Consider the following 25,916-nt stretch of genomic DNA (forward strand, 5'->3'; position numbering starts at 1 on the left):
TTGGTAAATGAGAATGTATCCCATGACACACAGCTATTTCATGTGCACATAAAAATCACATAAAATTAACTTGGCAATTTTGTAAATCGTATTGCAAATGCAACCCTACAGAAGAAAAATATAACTATGTATAAATTTTAGAATGTTAAGAAGCTTTTATTGAAAAAGACAATGAATAAGGCAGGTGTTAATTTCACAGCTGCAAATCTGTGCTTGTGGCATTTAATAGAAGTGAGTGATATATTAGTACCATAGCTTGCAGAAGATAAAGTTAGCAAGCTGGATAATTCTCGTTAATTTTGGAAGTTTGCGTTGGATGCCACAGGACACGTTTGTATTGCTAAGCACTGGCAAACGTCAGTGCTTATTATCATATTAATATCATAAGGAACAAACGAGACAATTTTGTAAACAAATCGTTAGAAACCATAGTTTGGAATAAATTAAAAGTGCCCCTTTCTCCCATGAAATGAACTTATACCGAAAAATACAGCAACACGCATACGTCAGTTTGATGGTTACTTCCCCACCATCAAACTACATCAACATGATTTACGATGGGAACATCAGATTACTTCCAGCATGTGATTAAAGATTTTCTTCTCGACAGGAAGATTTATAATAATTTATGCATAGGGCGGACATTTAAGTCCTTGAACGCTTCTCTCTTGGTTTGCAGTAATATTAATTCATAACGCTGCTGATGCTATTTGCTAGATATCTTTCTGAATGCAATGAATGAAACTTTTATTCGCATTTCATTGTTAGCTTGTAACTTGCAATTATGCATTGACTTATAATCATGCGTTAACTTTTTTATTAAACCTAATTTATGTGTCACATGTCTCTATGCTTAGTGAGTAATATATTTTCTGTTGTACTGCTGTTTTTTTCTGTATCTGAAACCTTACGATACGCGTTATTTAACCCCAAGACTCTCATATCGTAGTTCAGGGTGATCATCCGCTAATTTCATCTGGTTCCGCAAAGAGCAAGGTGTGAAATGAGTCTGTACGCTTTCTTATCAAGCTACGAAGCTAGGGTTCCGAGGTTCGATACCTTAAAAAGAAATGAATATGATTGGCTCATCATCTATTTCGCCAATCGTCGCTTTTAAAAAGCAATGCAGAGTAGCTATAATAACATTAGAAATAAATATCATTGGTGATAAAAACAAACAAAAAAAAAGCCCATTGGGTTTGATTCCCTGGATGAGTGATTTCAGGTGGGAATATTTTCAATGTCCCTGCATGGATCGGTTCTTCAGCTAACCCAGTCTCCAATGAATAAGTACCCGGTGCCAACCCTTGGGCAGTTAAACCGGCCGGAGAGCGGTGATGATCACACCACTTTCACAAAATGGCCAACATTTTTAATACCACACCCCCATGCGCCTCCATACTCAGGTGGGTAGCTTTACCAATATAAGTTGTAGCAAACAATGGCTAGAAGAAAACATTAAGATAGCTAATTGCATCATAAAATATTTATTTTCTCACACTAATCGTTTTCCCTATTACTAACTGTTTCATCATTGACTCTGAAGTTATGGAACTAATAATTTACTTGAATGTTTAGCATGCACTTTCGAAAACAGATCAACTCGTCCTTCTTGTGCAAGCTTTTAATGTGTGAATGACGAACCGAGAAAACTTCCATTAAAGTTGTACTTTGCCTTATTTTTAGTTTATAATAACAAATGCAAAAATATTATAAACTACTTGTTGATAATAAAGTGGGCATACACTATCGGTTTCACAAATAGTCCCATGGTATGCCAGTGAATAAGTTTATGATGTTTGAAGGCTAAAATTGTACTTCGTAACTTCATGGACAAGTTCACATTTAGGAAATATTTGTATTATTTTTATTGAAAGTGGATAAAATCGTCTGTGGTAGGTAGTGGCGGCGACAGGATTAATCATCTAGGGGTGCTGAGGAGGTGCGGAATGAAATTTAGGGGGTGCAATGTTGAAAATAGAGGAAAATGAAACATGCATGCAACCTTTAAATGCCAATCAACTATTAGAAGGCATCTAGTATGCCAAGGAAACTGAAGAATTCTAGTGACTTACTTCATTTTTGCTTGATTTTACCACAACAACCACATGTTTGGAAATTTCATTGATTGAATTAGGTTATTTTTCGTCGTCTTAAGAATATTTTCTCGAGCAGGCCTCATCTCCAAGAAGGTATCAGCTCTGAGCAAGACCCAGCACCTGCCGCCCTGTCGAGTGAGAATGAGTCAAGGCAAGAGCCTTTTCCTGCCCCTCCCCAAAATTAGACAATAGTTAGGCTGGAGAGTTCAGTGAGCTAACCAATTTTTAACTACGGACTGGTAACCAATTTCTAAGTACGTTATTTTTCTGCCAGTTTGGAAATTTGAAAACAACATATTTTTGAAAGCAGTCCAATGACACATATTTATTTATTTATTGATAGAGCTCAACACGCTGAGCCCAATTTTAGTGCTCTAATTACAATATCAGTACAATAGATTCAGTGTTCCAGTAATAGTATTTTTAAAATTGTATAAACCCATTGCAAAAATATCAATTGTGTTATTTACACATGAAATTGTATTGAAAGAGTTGCACGCTCTCCACACCGGAGAGGTAGAAAGAATGGATGTTTTCGCTCTCTGGCAATGAAAGATTTTATGCTTGGGACGTGTTTTGGAACTGGGAACATTAAATTATATGGCTGATAATAAGTTGGAATCGTCTATTATACCGTAATTACTTTATACAGAAAGAGCAGGTCATTTACTTGTCGTCGGAGTGCTAGTTTGCTGAAGTTGGTCTCTGAGACTAGATTATCGTATGAATCGAATGTTGGATATTCTCCACAGGCTTTAAATGTGAGATATCTAAGAAACTTTGACTGAATACGTTCTAGTTTATGAATTAAGTCTATTTGAATGGGATTCCAGATTACTGACGCATATTCTAGTTTTGACCGTACGAGGGAATAGTAAAGTATATTCACTGGTTCTATTTTCTTGAAGTCGTGGCTTGACCGGATTATAAAACCTAAGTTTCTGAAAGCGTCGTTAGTAACAGTTTCAATATGCTTATTAAATTTGAGCTTGGTGTCGAAGGTCACTTCGAGGTCTTTAATTTCATTTTTGCGCGTGATTTGTACATTTTTAAAACGGTATGGAAACACACAAGGAGCTTTGCGTTTTGTGTAAGTGACTACGCTGTATTTTGTTGGGTTAAGATCAAACTTGTTATTTTTTACACCAAGAAATCACTCTGTCTACATCTTCCTGTAGTTTCAAGCAGTCGTCAGAGGTAGTTATTTCGTGGAAAGCTTAAGATCGTCGGCGAAAAGCAACTTTTGAGAATTTTGTATGCAATTTGGTAAGTCGTTGATAAGTAATAAAAACAAAAGCGGTCCAAGATTGGACCCTTGGGGAACACCAGAATGTGGCGTGAAGGGATGGCTTTTGATTTTCCTGTATATTGCAGTTTGCGTTCGATCGGCTGAATATGAAGCGAAGAAATTTAAAGTATTATGTGAAATATTGAATGATGCAATTTTCTGTAGTAGGTAATATATCATGGTCAATTTTGTCAAATGCCTTAGTAAAATCGGTGTATTTTGCATCGACTTGTCCTATGTTATCTAGTACATTGCATGCGTAATGGGTAAAGTTAACTAAGTTTGTTACGGTAGACCTCTTTGGAGTAAATCCATGCTGATAAGGAGAGATAACTGGATTGACGTGTGTTAACATCCTCTTGTAAATGATTTGTTCAAATATTTTAGCAAGACTAGAAAGGATTGCTATCGGTCTATAATTTTCTAAGCTTGATCTTTGGTGAGACTAGGTGATAGGACAGACTGACGATGTTTTCCATCTTGAAGGAAAAGTATTGGTATCGAGTGAAAGGTTAAAAATTTGCAGCAAAGGGTATTTTAAAATATCGCAACATCCTTTTACTATATATGGTGGTATGTTGTCGGGGCCGGTCGTTGATTTGGATTTCAAATTCTTAATGGCAGCTTCTACTTCGCTTACGCGAATGTTGCGCAAAGTAAAAATACCAAGTTGTTCGTTAGAAATTGCTATTTTCAGATTATTTACGTCATATTTAGCACTTTCGGCTGCGTACACAGAATGAAAGTAAGTTGCAAAGGCATTCAATATGTCTGCGCCGACTTTAATAGCTTCGATGGGATTTTTTACTTTTGATATAGGACCAGAATCGAGAAGGGTCGGCACTTATCTGGTCTTCAGACTGTTTTATGTAATGAGTGTGAGCTACAGTTACGTCTTTCTTAACCTGTGCGCGGAGCAGAAGGAATTTTTCTCTATGGTATTCTTTGTTTGTAATACTTTTCTTCCATTTTAACCTGTGGTGAGATTTAGCTTTAATTTTTCTCACTACAGCAGGCGTAAACCAGCAAGGATATGTTGAGTTCTGTAATTTTTTAAGGGGACCGCACTCATCAAATAAGTCATAAATTAATCCGTAAAAAATATCAACAGCTTCATTTACGTTATCGGCGCTATTTATTAACGTCCAATTGTATGTTACACTCCAAGAAAGTGGTCATGGAGTGTAAATATTCAGACACAAGTTACAAGGGGCTACAATATGACGACATCGCACTAAAAGATTTAATAGTGTTTTGGTTGAAAATAGGTTTTGAAAATGGGGTGTTGAAGGGGGTGCGGAAGAAAATTAAGGGGTGTACAAACACCCGTTCAAAACCCCCTGGTAGGTATGAAAAGTTACCTCTTCTTACAAAGATGTTTGGGTCTATTGGGGGAAGGAATCCTTGGCACTCCTTTAATTCATTCTCTGTGCATACTATTACTCAGATATCAGTTTTCGTTACCTTCAACTTCGCCATCTTATCGTGTTAAATTTATAGAAGCAATTTATCATTTCAACAGAACATACTCCAATTTGCATACTCAAGCACTGGAAGATACGACGCCATTTCCTTTGCATGCTACTGCAATATATACCCACCCTGTCCTTACCTACCGCTCACTATCCTCAGACGTATAGCATGATGATTTGTGTCGTCAATTATGATATCCGCAGCATCTCTGCTTCATAACGTCACTCAGGATCCTAGACTTTATTTAATAAGCATGTTTGAGGTAAGAATTCTCATCGGGGGGAGAGATGAAAGACGTTTCTGTCATCTATGAATCAGAATCATTTCCAGGTCTATATCACAGATGCAACATAAAGCTTATTTACTTCTGCCTACGGGTTAAGTTAGGGGTGCGCAGGTGTTAACATTTCTGCCTTTAAGCTGGAATTTAATTGGATGACAGCTGCTGAGACCATTGAGCAGGTGCACCAATCCCTGAGAAGTTAATGCAACTCCCTCACTCCGCCGTCTTCGTGCCTCATTGATGCTTAGCGGAATTAACATAATTACCCGTGTCTAACGCCAGGCTTTATGATTACGTTAAAGTGGAAAATAAAAAATGTGAGGAAGTCACGGTGCGTACGGTACTCAGTTAACGCCTACTGGTTTGCTTAAGAGACGGTTGTATTTTGGGGGAAAGTAGCTAACTCTCAATCTTTGTTGAAATCTTAGTTTCTGAATCGTTGACAGTTTTTCTTGGTCGCGGTATACACAAGGGAGATTCCGTAATCAGGATTTGAGGCAAATACAATCAAGTTCAAAGATACATGTAGTCAAATTGTCCACCACAGTATACTGTATTTCATCGCATTATCGTAGCAGATTTATATGCCATATCTTTCTGCAAAAATGTGCAGTGCGACCATTATGTGAAGCTTTTTTTTAAAAAAATAATAGGTTTGCCAGTATTGCCTGTACTTAGAAATCCTTTATTACTAATCTGTCTTTGAATGCTCGTGAATATTTACTCATTTCATTATTTGTATATTTAACATAGAATTCCAAATACATCGTTAGCGATTTTACATTGGAATGTACAAGAAAAAACAACATAAACAAAAATTACATACATACAAAACCTTACACATCTTTATACAACAGTTTTTTAAACCGAGTCTGATTTTCAAAAATGTTTATTTGGCCTGTTAACTTGTTGAATTGGTTTGCTTTGATTGATTTGCTTTATTTTACCTTGGTTTTTGTGCCACATTTGGTGGGGATGAGTGATGACATTATGAAATTGATGAATGGACAATCACAAACATCCATGCCCAGGCCGAGATTCCGGGACCACTTGCGTCGCAGCGCGATGTGCTAACCACTCCGCCACGGGTGCCGGTTTTTTTTTAATTGGCTAGGTAGTCTGTAGAGTACGAAACACTGTATGAGACATAACCTTGGTTTCTGAGAACCGAAAGTTAAGTGCTTCTTGTGCGAGATGTCACTCGAAAGGGAATTTCCTGAAGAAGGCGGCTACTTCTGATGGTACATACCATTTAGTTAGGAGGTTGGATGTTTAAAATTTTCAGAAGAATGGGCTTTTGTAAGTGTTTGGTGGATGGAATTCGGTAACGAACAATAGCAAGGAAGAAATTTTGAACAGAACTTAGTCTATCTTATCTATTGATTTGCACATTATAGTTTAAATATTACACTTGAGAAAATTTACTACAGTGTTGCGAAGTATGAACTTCTAAAATTTAATCTTCTGTGTCCAAATATTCTGCGCTGCATCATAGAACGATAGCGGGAAGAAATGTTACAAACTAATTTTTTAACCGAAAAACCAGGGTGCGACGATTATGCGGTGATGACGATTATACCGTGAAATACGATACATCCATTTTGTTTTGAGTAATGTGGGTTTACAAAAATCGAAACAAAGGCTACCCACCCTAACACCCCAATATAAAAGCACATCGTCAGTTCATAGGGTGCAATGGAAAAGTCTAGGGAAATAGTGATGGACAAATTGCTTCAACATATATACTCGTATTTGAATTTAACTGTACAATTTCCAAAGCTTGTCTGTCAGTTTTCTCTTAGAAATTTTTACTAATATTGAGCAACGTCTCATTATCTAGGAACTATTCATTGCTTCATGCTACAAATTTGGACTCTAAGATCTAAAGGAGGTAATGGAAATGAAGAATCTGCGAGAAACAGAGAACAGGAAGGATGTAGTGGCCGAGTATGCTCAGACTATCATCTGGTATTAAAAGCGGTGCGGGTTCCATACTATGGGTAAACCCAGTTTAAAATGTGAATCCAGTCCCGATTAAACTTTCTGCACATGAAGTGGACTAATAAAAAATCATATCAAACGAATCTCTCAAAACGGAAATAATTATTCAATACGTGAAGAAACTTCCTTACTGCAGTAACAGTACCTTCCAATGTGCAGTATTATAGAAACAGCAGCAAATAGCATGACTTCAGTGTAATGTACAAAAGCTTGCTCAAATTGAAATTAAATATTCAAATATTTAAGCTAATATAAGCTTTCCACAATTCAAGTGTAGATTGAACAGAGGTAGAGTATGTGTACGTACAAGTATACAAGCATCATTTGTTAAAAAAAAGTTAATGCAAAATAATGAGTAAGATCGTGCTATTTAATATTATGCATTACTTTACCAAGGAATTAAAGTGCAAAGGTAAATTCATTAATCTAATTTAATGTAGATACAACTATTTTCAACGTTTAGTCACTGTATGAGATAGTTTGTATTTATGACATTTTTAGTCTCTGATTTGATACCTTTATGTTCATTTTATTTTCACTGGTCTATTAAGTTACACATCTGTGAAATATTTTCATTTTGTCTTTAGATAGAACCGGTGGTCAACTACTGCTTTGTTGGAAACTATTTGACATGAATTTATTAGTTAAATTATTATTAAGTTTACAGTTTTGATAGAAACTATTTAAACTTCTTACTAGGATTTTCACTACATGAGATATTTTGTGCTGAATTAGCATCCTTTATTAGATCTGTCGTAAGCAAATTTGTCTGTAATATGTCATTAATTTAAATGAGTAGGTATATATCTTTCTGTTTTTCAAATGAATTTGCTATGTATTATAAAATAATATATGTGTGTAATACCGGGTGGCGCACGAAAAACCGAACCCCGCCACGAGCATACAAACAACAAATGAAAAACCGGCCGTGTACAGGATGTTTATTTTCTCCCACCTATTGTTCCGAAGCTGTTGCAACCATGTATACTTTATTGTTGTCAGTACGAAAGCCGTGAAGACTTGTTTCAGACGTGTGTAGGTGAGATGTATTCGCTTCAACAAAGAATCGCAATAGAGGAGGCGTACGTGTCTACCGGGTCATTTAAGGAAACGCAGGATATGCTTGCAAATACGTTTCCTGGCACTTCAATACCAGCAAAGAGCAGTATACATGATTTGGTGAAAAAGTGGCGTACTACAGGGTCAGTTGCAAACGCAAAAAAGAATCAAGCCCCATCCGTTCGTACACCTGCTGTGATTGCGGATATTCAAGCACGAATGATCCAAAGTCCTAAGAAGTCGACACGCAAATTGTCGCAACAGGCGAATGTTTCGCGTAGGTCTTGTCAACCTGGTTTACACGATATAGGGTTCAAAGTGACATGTGTCCAAGAACTGAAGGAGGAAGACAAGAAAAAACGTGTGAAGTACCGTACATGGCTACTTGAAACAATTGTGGGTGGATTGTTGGATCCCCTGTTGTATTTCATGAGTGACAAAGCCTGGTTCCATCTGACGGGACACATAAACTCCCAGAACACGAGATACTGGTCAACAAACAATCCCCATACGATTCACGAGGAATCTCTTTACGATAAAAAAAATCGGAGTGTGGTGTGCTGTGTCTGCAAGTCGGATTGTGGGTCCCATATTTTTTGAAACAACAGTGAACACCGATGTGTACAATGGGAATCTTTGAGGAATTTTATGCACAGTTGACCCCCCATGAACGCTTGTATGCTTTCTTTCAACAGGATGGGGCGACCTGTCACACTTCACGCGAGTCAATCTCACGAATCCATGAAAGATTCACAAAAGAAAGGACTGTCAGCAAAGGATTGTGGCCACCTCGTTCACCGGACTTAACCACTTGTGACTTTTATCTGTGAGGCAGTCTGAAGGGAAAAATGTACACATATAATCCAAGGACATTAGAAGACTTGAAGGACAATATTCGTAGTGAAATTTCGAGAATTGATGCCGCAGAGTTGTCCAGAGTGTATGATAACATGTTAAGGCATTGAAACACAAGGCGGTCATTTTCAGCACCTACTGTAAAAGAAAAGATCGTTTCAGTAAAGACCTTTGCATTAGATTATTTCTTATTTATTTTAAAATGTGCAGACCTTTGCATTTCTTATTTGTTTTTTGTTTCGGTTTTTCGTGCGCCACCCGGTACTTACCTATTCGTTCGTATTTGCTGCGGCTCCATTGAAGTACTGAAGTGTAAATAAGCGTGGATTCGAGTTTTTCAACATGTCAATCATAATAATTTGCAAATAAAATAAATAATATCGTAACTAAAATCACTCTCCAAATGAAGGGAGCAAATATTAACTTCAAAGTAAAAACGATAAAGGTCAACTTTATACCCTATTCACAGTGATTAGAGCAGAATATTAATGAAAATTGTAATATTCATGTGTTCACAAACTTCCAGGTTACTTATAAATTTAATAAAATAAAAATTCTAAGAAAACACATTTTAAACTTTTTCGAGTGTACATTGTTTTTCTAATTTATTTCTGATGTTATACTGTATTATTTAATATATTTGTATGCTAAAGATTTACCATAACAAAGTAACCAAACAAATAGGTTTGGGCCATTACATTTGTAGAATTCAAACCTGTAATGGTTATAAACATTTTCCAAAAAAACTTAGCGCTAATCTTCTTCTTCTTCTCTTTCTTTCTCTTATGCCGTTAAGCGTCGGCTACCCCGTTCTGTCCATCTCATCCACCATGCCCGGTGTTGATTCATTCTTCTCATTTCGTTCTTAGTTTTTCCATATTTTAGTCCTATCTTTTCTATTCTATCTTCCCATGTGTTTCTTGGCCTGCCTCTTCCTACTCTACCATCAACCCTATATTGCTGCACAGCTTCTCTCCTTGGTGCTATTGGCTCTGGGTTCGAGTCTCGACACTTTTAGTGTCGGTCCTCTTTCTAGAAACGTCACCGCCTAGACCTCTCGAACTTGGTCCTCCAGGTTCTCTGCTACCTGCTGTGCTGACTTGGCTTCTACGTCTCTGAAGATTTGCTACTTCAGCTTTTCTGAAAGCTTTCTTCACATCAATTCTCTTTCCTTGTATGGGGTGTAAGGGGTGATTTTCCACGTAGTACACCCAATTGTCAACCTCACTTCCACGTTAGTACACCCTGGACTGCGTTTTGCAGACGAACGAGGCTCTGGCGACTGGCACTCTGGCCAGTATAATTTTGTGTGTGTTGTCCTGTTTTTTTGTCCTTGTGTGTGCTGAGTGCCCCTTTACAGCCTCAGCTTTTAACGAAAGTCAGAACATTTTAAGCTTTTAAGATTTTAGTTCTGCAACGTTAGAGTTGTTCTTTGTAAATATAAGGGGATGGACTCCGTATCATGTGACGGGTGCAAAATAGCCTATGTGCTGACGCACCCAAAATTTTAAAATAAAATCAAATCAAATCAAATCAAATATTTCCTTGTACGAAATGAGATTTCTGCATAATTATTTTGTCCACTGGATCATAATCATCAAACTCCACAAACCCAAATCCCCGTTTCTTCCCAGAAATTTTGTCTGTGACTATTTTAACGGCAAAAATGTTGACAAACTTCTGGAAATAGTCTCTAAGCTCATCTTCTCCCACGTCATTCTTCAAGCCACCTACGAACAATTTCCTAACTGTTACGCCAATCCCTGCTCTCTTTGGTTCGACTTCTCTGCCGTTCACCCTTTGGGGTCTTGCCGCCTGTGCATTGTCGACCATGTACGCACCTGAATACGTTATGAAGCCGAATCCTCTCGACTTTTTTTTATTTTTAGGATTCTTCATAACCAGAACATTCTCTATTTCGCCCCATTGTTCAAAATGTTTCTTTAGAGAATCTTCGGTTGTTTTATAATTAAGTCCCCCAATAAACAGTGTCCTAAGTACTTTCCTAGTTTACTACTGTAAGGTACAATACTTTCTTTTCCTTACTTTTCTCAAACGCGTGTGTCACGTCCGAATCTCCGAAGCTCCAGCTTCCTGGATAGCCCCACTATCGAAAAACAAAAGTTCCCTCGTCTTCTTTATATTACAGGCAAGTAGAGGTTCATTGTCGTTCTTTAAAAAATTGAATGCATCGTTGACCTCGATATTTTCGTCACCCCCGCCCTCATCCAACACCGTTAGGTGAGGGACTGTGGATGGTCTCGGCTGCCCTGGAAAAAGGTCCTTTGTACTTAGAGCTCTTTAATTGCGTCTTCCTATGAGTTTAAAAAATATATAAAAATACTATTTATTTCGTTGATTAAATATGTACAAATAATTACATATGAAATAACCCCCACATAAGAAATGACATGCTCCTCTTTAATTGAAACACGGTAATATATATATATATATATATATATATATATATATATATATATATAAGAGAGCTTCGTACGCTGGCCTAGACCAGCAGTACTAGTTAAAAATGTATCTAGCTTGTCACTAGCATACATGACATATTTATCTAATTCCCTCCCTTTCTAGTTTATAATGAAAATGGCCTCGAAAAAATTGACTAAACTTCGTTGAATTTACAACAACTAATTATGCGCTGTTCTTGAAATTATATAAAAACAAAACTGTTATGATTCTTTTCCACCCTGTCACTGTCCCTTTAATCCCAGATTAAATAAAAAACGTACAGTGTCAAATCAACAAATTTAAACTAATAATTCCGCGCAACAAGTTACTTAGCTTTACGGACACGCATAGACATATACTGTACTTGAAATTAAACGTGTCCCTTGATTCTCTCGGATACGACGTTTCTCTAATAATAATAACAAATGTCCACCAAAAACGAAGCGTTGGCTTGTCACCAAACGAACCAAGAAAAAATGCGTGGACTTATTTATTTATTTCGATGAAAGCAAATGGTTGATCCTTGACCGCTAGTCATTTGACTAGCCCCGCCACTCTACCGGCACCGAAAGAACTTTCCACTCCCCTTTTGCCAAAAAAACGTAAGAATGCCAACCCCCGTTACTCAATCGGTTCTCTTATATAGGCGATTCGAAAAAAAACAGTAATCGGAACTTTTTTTTCAACACCCTCTCTCAGGTTGAAAGGACAAGATTTTAAAACTAACAGCTGTCTGCAAGCTTTCTTTCACCGTCACGTAGGCCATCCCTACAGCAATTTACATTGGAAACTGCATAAAATAGAAGTATAGCTCTCACTAAAAAGAATAACATTGAACATACTTAAAAACTAATAATAAAAAAGGATCTTGTAGTGATTCTGTCATTACAACCCTCATCTCCATCACTTGCTTGGCTTTTCTATCTTCATTCATTGTCTTCTTTTGTTTTACCACTTCTCTTATTCTTCCATTTCTTATTCTGTCTCTTCGAGTTTTCCCCACTATTCTTCTGAGATATTTCATCTCTATTGCTTGAAATTTACTTAAATGTTTATCTTGGAGTGCTAAGCTCTCCGTGCCATAGCCCTTGATGGGAACTACAAGTTGTAGAGTTGCATTTTTGTTTGATCTCTCTTTCTCCCACTAAAGTATTACTCATTTGATAACATGCTGATGCTGGCTTCTTTGTCCTATTCATTATCTCTTGATCAATTTTCCCACTGCTACTTATTATAGTTCCTAAGTATTCATATGTTTCTACTTTATCTAGTTGTTTCCCTTTACATATTATATTTAGGGCTTCATTTTCCTTGTCCTCTTTAGTTACCCGCATGATCTTACTCTTTTCTATATTAATCTTCATGCCTTTCCTTTTAAGTTCTTCATACTATTCTTTCACTGCTTGCTGAAATCTCTCAGGTGTATCTGGTATCAGTACGATATCATCGGAATATAATAGTGCTTGGATATATACTGGTCTTAATCTCCACATACCTATTTTCGTACTATGTGTTCCTCGTTTGCATATTTTAGCAATTTCGTCTAAAAAGACATTAAATAGGATTGGACTGAGTCTGTCTCCTGGTTTTATGCCTTTTTCAATGTCAAATTCACCTGAGTGTTCGCCATCTACTCTAATTGTTCCTACAGGATTATTATATATAGTTTTTATTGCATAGGGATAATCAACAATAAAAAATAGGACATACGTAATGTTACGAACTCTATGGTAACGGACGATAGAAAATTTTAAAACTGTAATCAGAAACGGTATAAATATTGAAGAGGACATTACAGACCGATCTGGAAACAATAACTTTTGAGTGTAGTTCGATGGCTGGGTTAACACTACATACCGTTACAAAAATTGAAACAAACTGCGGTCGTGACGAGAGGATCGGGTAAACGTTACAGGCAAGAGCAATTTCAATTGGACTGTTAATCTAAAAGCTCAGTTCAGAGCCGTAATGAGTTGCAACCGAGGCTACATTCTGCAGCCACCACCACACCACACCGCAAGAGATTGGAGCAAGAGCTAACCCGAAATTACAATTCGAATGTCAAAGAATGCCAGGAAGAGAAAGAAGAAAAACAAAAAACAAATCGAATTCCCATAATCATTGGAATTGTGGTTTGATCCTCTCTTTCCTCCCACAGCTCAGATTGATGCTGTTTCCTCCACTTGGCATGTGGAGTGGTTGCAGACCATTGCCTCGACATTGCATTCCGATCGTGTTTTCAGCTACCACCGTAAGTTTGTAGGGGAGGTCCCAGAGCGATTGGCATTCTTTTTGTCTCTCCTACCTTTCGGAACCATTACGAAACGGATAATTGGCATCAGCGGCTGAACCTTTCGTGCCCTTGGTCAAGGATTCCGAAGAATTCGAGCGTTGGACGTAATGTTTGATTTTCTAGCTAGTTTACACCTCGTACTGCGAACAGTAATAGACCCCACCCCTCCGTGCTCGTACGCAACTAAGGCCGATCCCACGCCATTTTATTTGAAGGAGACCTTCCACGAATGGTATCAGCAAGAGCAGTTTGAACTGAAATAACAATCTGTGTTAATTGTTACACAGCCCAAAATTTTTATTATTATCATTATTACTATTACCATTATTATTATTATTATTATTAGTAGTAGTAGTAGTAGTAGTAGTGGTGGTGGTGGTGGTAGTAGTAGTAGTAGTAGTAGTAGTAGTAGTAGTAGTAGTAGTAGTAATATCATTATCAACAGCAGGAACATCATTTCATTTGTTCTTTTTTTTTTAGGTAGTAGAATGTTATACCACACCAACCATAACTTAGAATTCCTTCTAAAGCTCGGAGCATTCACCCGTGCAGCCTCCAAATTTGAATTTTAACAGTTGGGCCTTTTCCGAGTTAGAGGGTGAAGCGACTTGCAGCACAAGCTGGCAACCACCTGGAAATGTGATCTTTCCCTCCCGTTTGAGTTCGACTGCGATAACAGAATTTGCTTTCGCGACAGTTGCGTTGACAGATCATCGAAACGATCTAACCAGGGGAAGGGGCATCGGCGTTACTTTCCAAATTTTAAGGTTGACAGACGAGCAGCACTGTCAATTTAGTATGCGTAGCAATATTCATCAACAAATATATTGAAGTGGGGATATTCTGATTAATTCTAATTTCTCGGTGTCCGAAATGGAGCATGCCAATGAAAATCACCACTTAGCAAACTAAAAGAGCCGGCCCCCGTGGCGGAGTGGTTAGCATATCGCGCTACGACGCTAGGGGCCCCGGGTTCGAATCTCGGCCTGGGCATGTATGTTTGTGAGTGTCCATTCATCAATTTCATCATCATCACTCATCTCCATCTTTGCAAATTATCCAAAAGTGGCACAAGATGCGGAGTAAAATAAAGCAAATCAATCAATCAATCAAACCAAAATAAAATATTCCATTAGATCAACTTGTTCTCATCTAATTTAAAACAAACTTTATATTTGTCAACAAGGCTAGACGTAACTGAACTAATACTATCTATGATTATGCCATAAATTATTTACAATATTAAAATTCAAGGGTACATATAGTTTAAAAAATAAAATAAAAACACATTTATGAGTAAAATTGTTGTGATCTACTTAAAAAGGAAAAAAGAAAGAAAGACGATTTTACCGGCTCGGCGGCTCACGAAGGTTGAGAACAACTGCTCTAGAATATTTGTGCTTACGACTTTGAAATGATGGGCAACATAATGCACAATACATCAATTTCATGCAAAAAACATACTGTACTTTTCTGGATTATTGGAAGGCGTGTTTCTCTCCTCAGTCATGTTTACCAAAAACCGAAGGGCGGTACACGGGACAGCCTAGAATCCCCTTCCCGTCCAAATGGAACACAGAAGAATTGCAGCGAGTGGATACATGAGGACTGTGTAAACATTGAGGAAGATGGAGTTACCTTTGTATGTGAAAACTGCAAATGGTTTTTTGGGTGGTGATGATGGGGAGAGAAGTGAGTTTATGTTATTTACAGGGTGGCGCACGATATGATCCACCATTTTGTTGTTGAATAAAAACTATATTATAAAGAATCTCTCAATGAAACATAAATGACACACAGGTTACATTTTGGAAAAACGTACTACTGAAATACATGCTCAATATGGCCACCGTTTTGACTTTTAACCTCTGTCAAGCGAACACTAATATTTCCAAATACCCTACGGCACATGGGTTTCATAATTTCACTGCAGGCCTGAACAATAAATCTTCGCAGTTCCATTAAATCTTGTCCTTCAAAAAAACCCAAAGAAAATAATCACAAGGGTTGAGATCTGGCCTATATGCGGGACAGGATTGTCCACCAACGAAACGATCAGAAAATCTGTTTGAAATTACACGAAGATTGAAAATGTCGTGCAAAAAATCCAGCACAATATTTGCTGTGTGTGGCCTTGCACCGTCTTGCATAAACCACTGCATATTGAACAGTAAAGCTGTGGCAAGAAGCTGTGGAATAAAACTATTGCGGAGCATGGTCAAGTAACTTTCACTGTTTACTGTCTCCTCAAAGAAAACGGGTCCGATCAGACTGGAGATATTTGGCCCAGACCGTAACTTTCGGTGCATGGCTAAGTTATTCATGAAGCACTCGTGGATTCTCAGCTGCTCAAAAGCGCACATTTTGTTTGTTAACCACACCATCCAAATGGAAGTGCGCCTCGTCAGAAAACCACACGTTGTACTACAGTGTTGCATTGTTACCCTCGGCCCAATTAGCGAAGGTCAATCTCTTCTGTTTCTGTTCATTTGTGAGTTTTGCACCACGGTAATCTTGTACGGATACATGTGGAGATCACTTTTAAAAATCCTTTGAACAGAACGTCTTGATATCCCAAGTTGTGTGCTGCTTTTCTGGTCGATTTGCCAGGACTTCTCTGCACAGTGACGCGGACGGCTTCAATATTCTCAGGCGAACGCACAGGTTCACGACGATCACGCTTTGATTCCAGTACTGTTCCTTCCACTTGAAACTTTTCATGCAGTTTGTGTATCGTTTACTCGAGGGGGCCCACCGAGTGTGGAAATGTGCACGAAAGCACCTCTGAGTCACCACAATGTTCTTTGTTTCGGCGAAAAATAGCACAGTTGCTGATCGCTGTTCCGTCGTAAGTCTTCCTTTGTCCGCCATGTTGTATACTCTAGCCCCCTGGGGACGGGTGGATGCACTACGCTTCAGTTTTCATCACACGATATTTCTAATGACTACTGCAACTGCTGTTGGCACACATGACGTCATTCCTCATCTCAGATCTGAAAAAAAAAAAAAAAAAAAAAAATGGTGGATCATATCGTGCGCCACCCTGTAACAGGTTTATGAATTGAAATAAATATTTGAGGTGTTAGGATTATAGCAAGATGTCTCAAGGGCTGAGTTAATATGAAAGAAGGAGTGTCCTTTCTAAATGAAAATTGAATTTTTTTAAGGGATGGTAAGTGACAGAGACGTACTGTGTTTGTGGGGATTGAGTTTATGATGTGATAAAAGGTTACAAGTACATAGAAGGTGTTTAATTTGTATTAGTGCCTATTACTTAAAGAATGTTTTTCTGTCTTGTTAATTTCCAAACTTATTTCTTCTTACTAAATTTGTTTGAAGCATTCCAAATGATGGAAAGGGACCATTTGTGTTAAACTTTTATATTTCACTGTAATAACTACCATTTGCAATAAGAAAAAATGGTAAAAATCTTGATATATCCAGCTTTATTTGCCGTTGCCCATATTACCCCTCGTCTATGTTCATAGGTATTACCCCGTGTATACAGATTTTAATTTTTTAATGTAAAACCTTAACTATGCTCATATTCCCCCGACTTCCCCTATACAAAATTGAAATCATTTATCTTTCTATTTGGAATCTCTTAACTTACACAATTTCTTTGTAAAAATTTTCCTTTGCTGAAATTAATTTTGCTCATTGGATTTGTTACCAGCCGACCTCCGTGGCGGAGTGGCTATCACATCGTGCTACGACTCGTGGGGTCGCGAGTGCGAATCCCGCCATGGGTATTCTTTGTGAGTGTTCCTTCACCAATTCAATCACATCATCATTCATCCTCATATTCGTGATTAACCAAAAGTGGCTAAAAAGCAAGTAAAATAAACTAAATCAATCAATCAGCGTTTTTTATACAAAAAAATAACGATACACCTTAAACATGTAGAAATAAATGAAAAACTGTATCTACAAATTATTCGATCTTACAAAACTTAGTTGTATATACCAGATTCATCGACTTGAATTGAACTTCTCTGAAAATAGAGACAGATCAAGTCAGAAACATTGTTTTATACGTACATATATGTAGACTGTGTAGCTATATATATACGTATATATATATATATATAAGTGTGTGTGTGTGGGGGGGGGTATACACAACATGCACAGTGGATGAAAATCCCAAGCAATTCACCAAAACCACCATTGATTAGTAGTTACGAGAAGTTTTTTATTCTAATCGTCGCGTCGGTCAGAATTTGTATTGATGACCTCTGTGTTTATGGGCATCAGAACAAGGAAGTGGTGCCCAGAGGTCATCGGCTTCCTCTGATTTTCCTTTTGGATGGAACTTAGATGCAAATTTCTGAATAATCCGACTATCCAGTGTGAGTTAATATAAAATATAATTCGATTGATGAACCCGTAAATCCACTCCAGGGATATCCCGACGACTTGAAGAAGGAAAATAAAAGTCTGACTTGCTGATATATAGATATTGCATATCTGAATATTCAAAATGCTATTAGCCGGCCCCCGTGGCAGAGTGGTTAGCACATCGCGCTACGACGCTAGGGGTCCCGGGTTTGAATCCTGGCCTGCGCATGGATGTTTGCGAGTGTCCATTCATGAATTTGATCATATCATCACTCATCCTCATCTTCGCAAATTTACGAAAAGTGGCACAAGAAGAGAAGTAAAATAAAGCAATTCATTCAATCAATCAATCAATCCAAATCCTATTAAATCAGTATCCAATGTTCCTATTTTTGAAATCTGTTGACTTGTAATTCAGGAGTCGCGGGTTCAATCCCCGTTGAAGACACATTATAGAGTTTTGGATCCTACTCTGAACCGTAGATCCATCCTTATCCCAATTAGCCTATCGGAGCTTAAAGTAGACTTAAAACATGACTTCTTGAAACCCGTGTAAATAAAAACTTAATATATCGACCATTTTCGGATTTCTCCATTTCTGCAAATTGTCCGCATATTGACCTTAAACACCAAATTTTGAGTATGAGCTATTGAATCTTAATAATGTAAGTATACATGACAGCGGGAATATACCTGGACACCTAAGTCATGCAGTAGAGCCTGCCCGAATCAGAACATTGGTCAGAGAACGAAAGGAAGAGATTTGAATCGACGACCTCCGTGCAGCTTGTGCAGCACGTTACCGTTGAACGTAATGGCTGCTATCTGCAGACTGACCACGCATAACATAGCCAAAGATGTTTCTCTTGTACCCTCACGTCTCGATGCTAATAGAAGATTTCCTTCAGCGTAATGGAAATGTTCTGTATGATTAAATCTTTTGCCTAGCTCTTCAAACCAGATTTCTTTTTCCCTCTCCGTGCCAAACTTGAAGCAGAAGTTGTAGGAATGAGAAATGTTGGAAGGAGGAGGAGGAAGGTCGGACGACCTCCCACGTTTTTCTGGCTCCGAGTGCTTGTAGGGGGACAGGAAAAGCGACTACTTACAATCTGATTTATATCACATTGCTGTGCGTTTCCTCTTTGGCATAGGACAACGCTTTATTTTTAAAAAAAATAAAAAAAAATAAGAGAAATAAAAGAAAAATGAAAGGCCACCGCGTTCACTTTGCAAGTAGAAATCTAATTTTAATGGCGGGTTCTTCCCTAAATATCGGTTCTTGCTTGCTGTATTATCGCATGCACAAGCCTCTCATTTCAAACGCGCTTGTTGTGGCTACTAATGATTTCGTGATGGCATGTTCTTGCACAGCCGCAATCTTTTGCCTTTAATTTCCCCCTTTTTTGTATGACGCGCCTGTATGAACACGTACAGTAGAGGCAAGAAAAATGCAGAGGGCTTGTGTACCAATAGAATTCGTTTAACAAAAACAGTGTTCCTGTTTCGCCATTATTTCCGGGTGAAAGATGTGTCCATTACTGTTTTGTTATTTAGCTTCGTTTTTCTACAATTTTTGGCTAATCCCGGGTGAGGCAATCTCGAAAGACACGCAAGTATTACATCCTGGAAACGGCATTTTTGCAGGCTAACGGAGCTCTGGCGTCTGGACTCACAGCCAGCATAATCCTCTGTGTTTGTGATTGTTCTTTCATCAATTTCATCTTGTCACTTTTCATCCCCATATTCGCGATTTGCCAAAAGTGGCGGAAATGTGAAGTAAAATAAAACCAATCGATCAAAAAATATCAAAAATCGACTTCTAATAAGGTATTTAAGCTTCAAAAACGTTCTTCGGTAAAAACCACAGACTTACGACGTCTATGTAACAACATGAACCGTGAAAGGATGGATTATGAACTCAAGGTGTAATATATCATTTCCTTTTTAATTGTAATTGCTATATTTTCTCATATATATGAGAGCCGCGGCTTACCGCGTATCGAATCCAGGATTCCTTAATTTCAAGGCCACGACGTTACCTATACACTATCGGGACCAAACCACGAGGAAGACCTTGGTTCGTTTCCTGGGGTGGGCGATTTCAGGTTAGATTTTTTCAAGCATTTTCCCTGCATGGAGATGTTTTTGGGGTTCATCTAACCTTTACTAAATAGGTACCATGATTTCCACTCCGTGAACAAGGAAATTTACCTTACGATATTAATCCTAGTATTCATAACTACAATTTGTAAAATATTGCTATCAAGGCGATATCCGATAGCAGATTCCGAAAGAGTTTTGTTCAGTGGTTAAGGTGAAGCACTTGTATTCAAGGGGTCGTAAGTTCAAATGCTGCGAAAGCACCTTCAAGGAAGACCATGGACGCTTATTTCGTCTTCCCTATTTCCATGCTTCCTGCGGTTATCCTCATTGTGAAAATGAAAAACGTTACGATTATTAATCATCAAACAAACATTGTTCAAACATGACCTTATGATAACACATTGCATAATTATTTTATGTGGGTTGCTTGTTTGTTGTAAATAACGCCGAGAATTTCTGATATTGTTATAACCACGACGGGGAAGTGAGAGGGTTTGTATGGAAAGAAAGAGACAAGAAAGCGGAAGGAAGCGTCGGAGGCCGTTAGATGGTAGCATTTCAGCATATGCCTAAAATAGCTGCGGAGACTAAAGATAAAAAAAGAAAAAAACAACAACATTCTATGAACCTGTGACGACACCAAATACGTGTTTTTTACCTTAACTAAACCACCCATAACCTGTTCGGTAATATTGTGAAGGGAGAAGTGTGGTTGGTTTCCGTTTAACGATTGATATTACAATTAATTAATGATTTTGTTTATTTTACATCACGTTTCTGCCACTTCGGCTAATCGCGACGATGGGGAGGACTGGTGATGAGATGGATCATGAGGAAATCACAAACACATATGGTATATAGAGGATTATGCAGGCTGTTGGTCTAGGCGCCAGAGCCTTGTTAGCCTGGAAAAATTCAGCCCAGGATGTACTAAGTGAAGAAGAGTGCATGCAGTGAAGGTCACCTCTTACACCCCGGGCCACGATTAAAATTGCAATTTAATCACGATTAACTGAAAATATGATTAATTACCAACTATGCCAAACATTTTGCGAGTTATAAAATATCCGAAATCCTAGCTTTTTCATTCCTCGGATCGATTTCATCCGTCATCTTCATCGTCGTGACTAAACTAGAAGGGTGAACATGAAATACAGATTCAAATTCTAATGTCTAGCTAGCATATCGCGCTACGACGCCAGGGGTCCCGGGTTCGTTTCCCGGCCTGAGCGTGGGTGTTCTTTGCGAGTGTCCCTTCATCAGTTTCATCATGTCATCACTCATCCTCGTCTTCGCGAATAGTAAAAAATGTCAGAAAAGATAAGTAAAATAAATCAAAGCAATCAATAAGAATAAGACAGCGGAACTTTTTCTTCTCCATTCTGTGCTTCTTAGCGCAAGACAAGCTTAAGAAAGTGTGTTACGCAAGACCAGGAAATTGAAGGAAAGTTACCCGAGCATTGACTCAATGTCCAGCTAAATTTCATCAAACAAAAGCACAATGTAAAGCACCCGACATGATAAATCTCCATGTTCTCATTTTACTTATAAAAAAGGAATTGGAAAAAAATGATTAGTATCAAAATGCACGTGAAAGAATGAAAAATAGGAGAGCCAGGGGTTGATGACCACTTTAATAACGGTGAACAAACTCCGATATTGAACCACAATGTTCGTGATGGAGGATGCATTTCACACCAGGTACCTGCACCGTTATATTTCCCCACACCCGGTCACGAGTCCGCCTCGGGTGCCGACTTTCCGGATTACGCCATGGAAGACGACTTGAAAGCGATTTGTAACGCTCTGCAAACACACGATCTTCTGATACACAGTCAACACCACCCTATAATCGCCTTCCCAAACCACATCAATACACACGAGTGTCTAATGTACCAAATTAGAAGAGTCTGCAGTCTGGAGAGGTTCAAAGCTGTATGAGTAACGCTTGAATAAGCAACAAAGTGGAGAGGCGTCCAACGCCACTTTGAAAACTCTGCCCTGTTATTAGCATTTTACCTGAATGATAAACATGTCATATACTGTTCTACTTCTACCTCTACTACTATTACTACAATAATAATAATGATAATAATAGCAACAATAATAACAACGACAATGAGTAGTAGTAGGGTATTAGGATTAGTAGTGGTATTTTTGTTGTAGTAGTAGTGGAGGTGGTGTTAGGCATACGACACGACCCATTTATATATTTCTGGAAAATCAGAGACAGATTTCTGGACATAGACAGACAAGAAATAAAAGCAGACTGCCAAACGAAGTCCTCAATCAGGGAACAGTTAAGAGTAAGAGAATGGGGGAAAGCGAAATATATTAATGTTGTTGGAAAAAAGGAAAGTGGAGCGCTGGCATGGTTCAGACTAGGGGGATGGAAACATTTAAGGAAGATAAACTAAGAAGGGGAAACGTTATGTTCTATGTGCAAAGGAGAGGAGACGGACGAGCATATCCTTATGAACTGCCCTTCTACACGTGACCTAAGGGACAAGTTTCTGAAAAACTTATCTGCGAGAGAGGTGTTAGGAGAGGTAAACGATAGAATAAAGACACAAGAAGCGGGACAACAAGTGGGGAAATACCTGTGGAAAGTAAGAGAACGGCGGGGGAAAGCTCTTAGAGAAGACGGCGAAATTAGTGATCATGCACAAATCGAGCCATCTTTATATTGTAACGTAAAGTGTAAACACCCCTTATCACATAAAGAAGAGGGGATAATGGAGTGTGAAAGGCAGCTTGAGAAGTAGTGCAAGGGGAGAGTTTGTGTGAGAAGTGAAATATTGGAATAGAGCTATATAGAGACTGGACACCAAAGGAACCAGACACATAACTTTATTTGATTGCTAGACTATACTTATTATGTCTAATTTTCGTATTTTCCAATGTTCTTATATCTAATTTTCTTATTTTCTTATATCTGATCAACTACTAAGAGTATCTGATATTAACGTAAAGAGAGTACAATATTAACATGACTGTAAGGAAAGAGTAAGTGTGTGTAAAGTAAAATTTATGTAGTGCGTATAGCGAACAGCTCGCACCAGGAAAATACAAATATAAATTTTTCAAATATTTCTGGAATATTACAATGTTCCATTTATATCGCATATCCGTCATGTATCTGCAACTTATGCAGTATATGAATATCGTTTATTCATTCTTTGTCAAAGCGTTAGGATTCGATTCCATTTGGTGTTTTCAGTCCACTTTATGCACAATGAGGCTAATCGGGACTGGACCTACAGTTTAAAGTGGGATCCGAACCACTATGTGCCTCCACCGGGTATCGAACCTCCATCGGGTAGGCCCAACCCAAAGCGTTAAAACTTCAACAAAAAAGGAAACTAGTGAACTCTGTATCGTGATGGTTAGAATAATATAATCTGATAAATCACGTTGTTCAAATGCTAGATAAAGGTATGCATGCATTCTCATACTAAGATGATTATTACATACAGGTAATCATGTTGTGAAGCACATCGAAATATTTAAAACAAAGAAATCCACTGAAGCAGGTGTCCTCTATTCGTTAGCGTGTTATTGTTCCAAAGCAAGGTTCCTGGTTTACAAGGCATGGTTGTTTGGTTTGTTATCTCTAATTCTATTCATTCCTATTGTCTCAGATTATACATCTTGGATTCAAGTTTTTCTTGAGGTTTTTTTTTTTTTAATAATTCTTTTGTAGATCTTAAAACCATTATTACAAGAAATGATGTAATTTGCACTTTCAAAATATCCTTATTTGTACATTTATTCCAATTTCCATGAAGTGGTTATCATGTCTCGCAGCGATCTCAGTTTGACTTCTTTGAGATCCTTCATCTGTTTCAGAAATTCGTCGTTCATCCTCATCATTGTGATTAACCTACAGATGTAGGAAAGCGACATGAAGTAACCTAAAAGGCAAACAAAAATGTTTACCCTACCTTTTCACTTCTATAGCTTAATCGTGACGATAGAGACAAATGATGATTTAGCCAACTCATGAAATAGATGATGTGGCACCCAATCATGCTCTAGCAAGGATCCAAACTTAGAATCCTTTTGTCGAACTGGGCTACGCTATTCCTCCATAAAAGAGGTCGGTTTGGGTATTTTTTTTAATGGTATGTACATTCCTGTTCAGATCAAATATCTTACTTGATAAACCTTCCTTGGATAGTGCGAATTCGGGTCCTACATTCAAGCAACAAAATTTTGGCTCGTTGAGTGGTCTTAACATATGTATTTGCTTGATAATTTTGGTAAATTTCACTCATTGGTTAATCGATGTTATCTTATACACATAACTTACACCAATACATTGGTGTAAAACATTGCAATACTTTCACTATAAGGTAATTCTGGGGAAGATGGGAGTTGGGGGAAGACGGAAGCTTTGTAATACATTCGTTCATCAGCAACTTAATGGCAACAATTTCCACAGTCTACACTGCAAAAAAAAAAGGGTGTGTTTGGGGTGAGTTTCGCTCTTTGGAGGCTTCGAAGGTCAGAATACTCGGAATCCTCACCCTTTTGAGTGAGTTTCTCCTCCCTACCCTAGGGTGAGTGCAGATCTGTCGTGAAAACCTTCCCTATACACCTCTTTGGGTGAGTTTCGGCTGCACCGTGATGCCACATGTACAAACTTTCCCACTGAAAATCCACTCACAGGCCTTGTCATAGCGAAAGAATTTTGCCGACATGACAACGTTTGTGGTCCTGGACCCCCTGCCAGGCTCTCCGAGCAATTTGTCTACCTGCTGAACCTTTTTCCCAACAAATTACCACCCTGTAACAGTTCTCTAAATATTCAACAGAGGCGCTGTACTGCAAGTGGCGCTGGTTCGAGTGACCAACTCATGAAATACTTTCAAAATAGGCCGAAAACCCAAGGTCCGTCGACGTTGTTCCTGCGGGAGATACTAGCGGTCGACGGACCTTGGAATAAACCTATCAGTTTTGAGATCCCTGTGATGTTTTTATAATTAGAAAATGAACGAAATAAATACCTGTATGTTACATGTAAATTTCAGGAATAATCTATTTGAATAGTCATTTCATATTTTCAAGTACCATTTCACTGCTTTACGTCTGTAATTAACAAAATTTGAGCCTAAAGAAAAATATGATTTTTCCTCTCACATTTCATATTGAGATTTAGATTTGCTGCTACATTTCTTACTGCACTTAAACAAAGGAAATATATGTTTATATTAATATAATTCTCTGTGCCGAGATGTAAAATGAACTTAATGTTTCAAATGTGACCCCACCACAATTAACAATTTAATATTTCCGAACTCACTGGTATTATCGTAAAGGATTATGACAATAAGAGAAGGGTTATGCCTTCTTGTTATGAGGCACGTAGCCAGGGGGAGGGAGGGCTAAGGAGGCTGAAGCCACCCGAAATCCTACAAATATCTAATTTAAATAGTGCATAGAGGTAATTAATTTTACTTAGCAGGATTAAACATTAGATCGAAAAAAGGTTTAGTGTATAATAGAGGAACCAGTTTATATTTTTATATTCTATCATTTTATCCAAAGAATAAATTGATCCACCAGTTCTCAAAAATTGTAGTTTTCTTTGTGACAAGCCATACAATATAAACTTTACGAGTAAAATTTTGCAAAACTTTTAAAGCCTTTTTCTAACGG

At 38.0% G+C, this 25,916-nt stretch overlaps 1 protein-coding gene across 1 annotated transcript; it reads right to left on the reverse strand.

Moving 5' to 3' along the window:
* Positions 1-8,971: 8,971 nt before the first annotated feature.
* Positions 8,972-15,324, reverse strand: LOC145982422 (heterogeneous nuclear ribonucleoprotein 87F-like). The gene is made up of 4 exons (XM_083115925.1): positions 15,284-15,324; positions 10,615-11,051; positions 10,104-10,241; positions 8,972-9,039 (listed from the first exon to the last, which is right to left on the reverse strand). The coding sequence occupies exons 1-4, from the start codon at positions 15,322-15,324 to the stop codon at positions 8,972-8,974; spliced, it is 684 nt and encodes a 227-aa protein (XP_082972051.1).
* Positions 15,325-25,916: the final 10,592 nt, after the last annotated feature.

The sequence above is a fragment of the Lepisma saccharinum genome, chromosome 2, assembly GCF_977018435.1.
Source record: "Lepisma saccharinum chromosome 2, izLepSacc3.1, whole genome shotgun sequence".
In the NCBI taxonomy this organism is placed as follows: domain Eukaryota; kingdom Metazoa; phylum Arthropoda; class Insecta; order Zygentoma; family Lepismatidae; genus Lepisma; species Lepisma saccharinum.

Bases quoted from the DNA above. Each gene is read 5' to 3' on its own strand.
- LOC145982422 (XM_083115925.1), bottom strand. From the start codon at position 15,324: ATGACTGAGGAGAGAAACACGCCTTCCAATAATCCAGAAAA. The intron at 11,052-15,283 runs GTACAGTATGTT...GAAAGTACTTAG, and splicing joins CCTTCCAATAATCCAGAAAA to GACACTGTTTATTGGGGGAC. The intron at 10,242-10,614 runs ATTTCGTACAAG...ATCACCCCTTAC, and splicing joins AATAATTATGCAGAAATCTC to ACCCCATACAAGGAAAGAGA.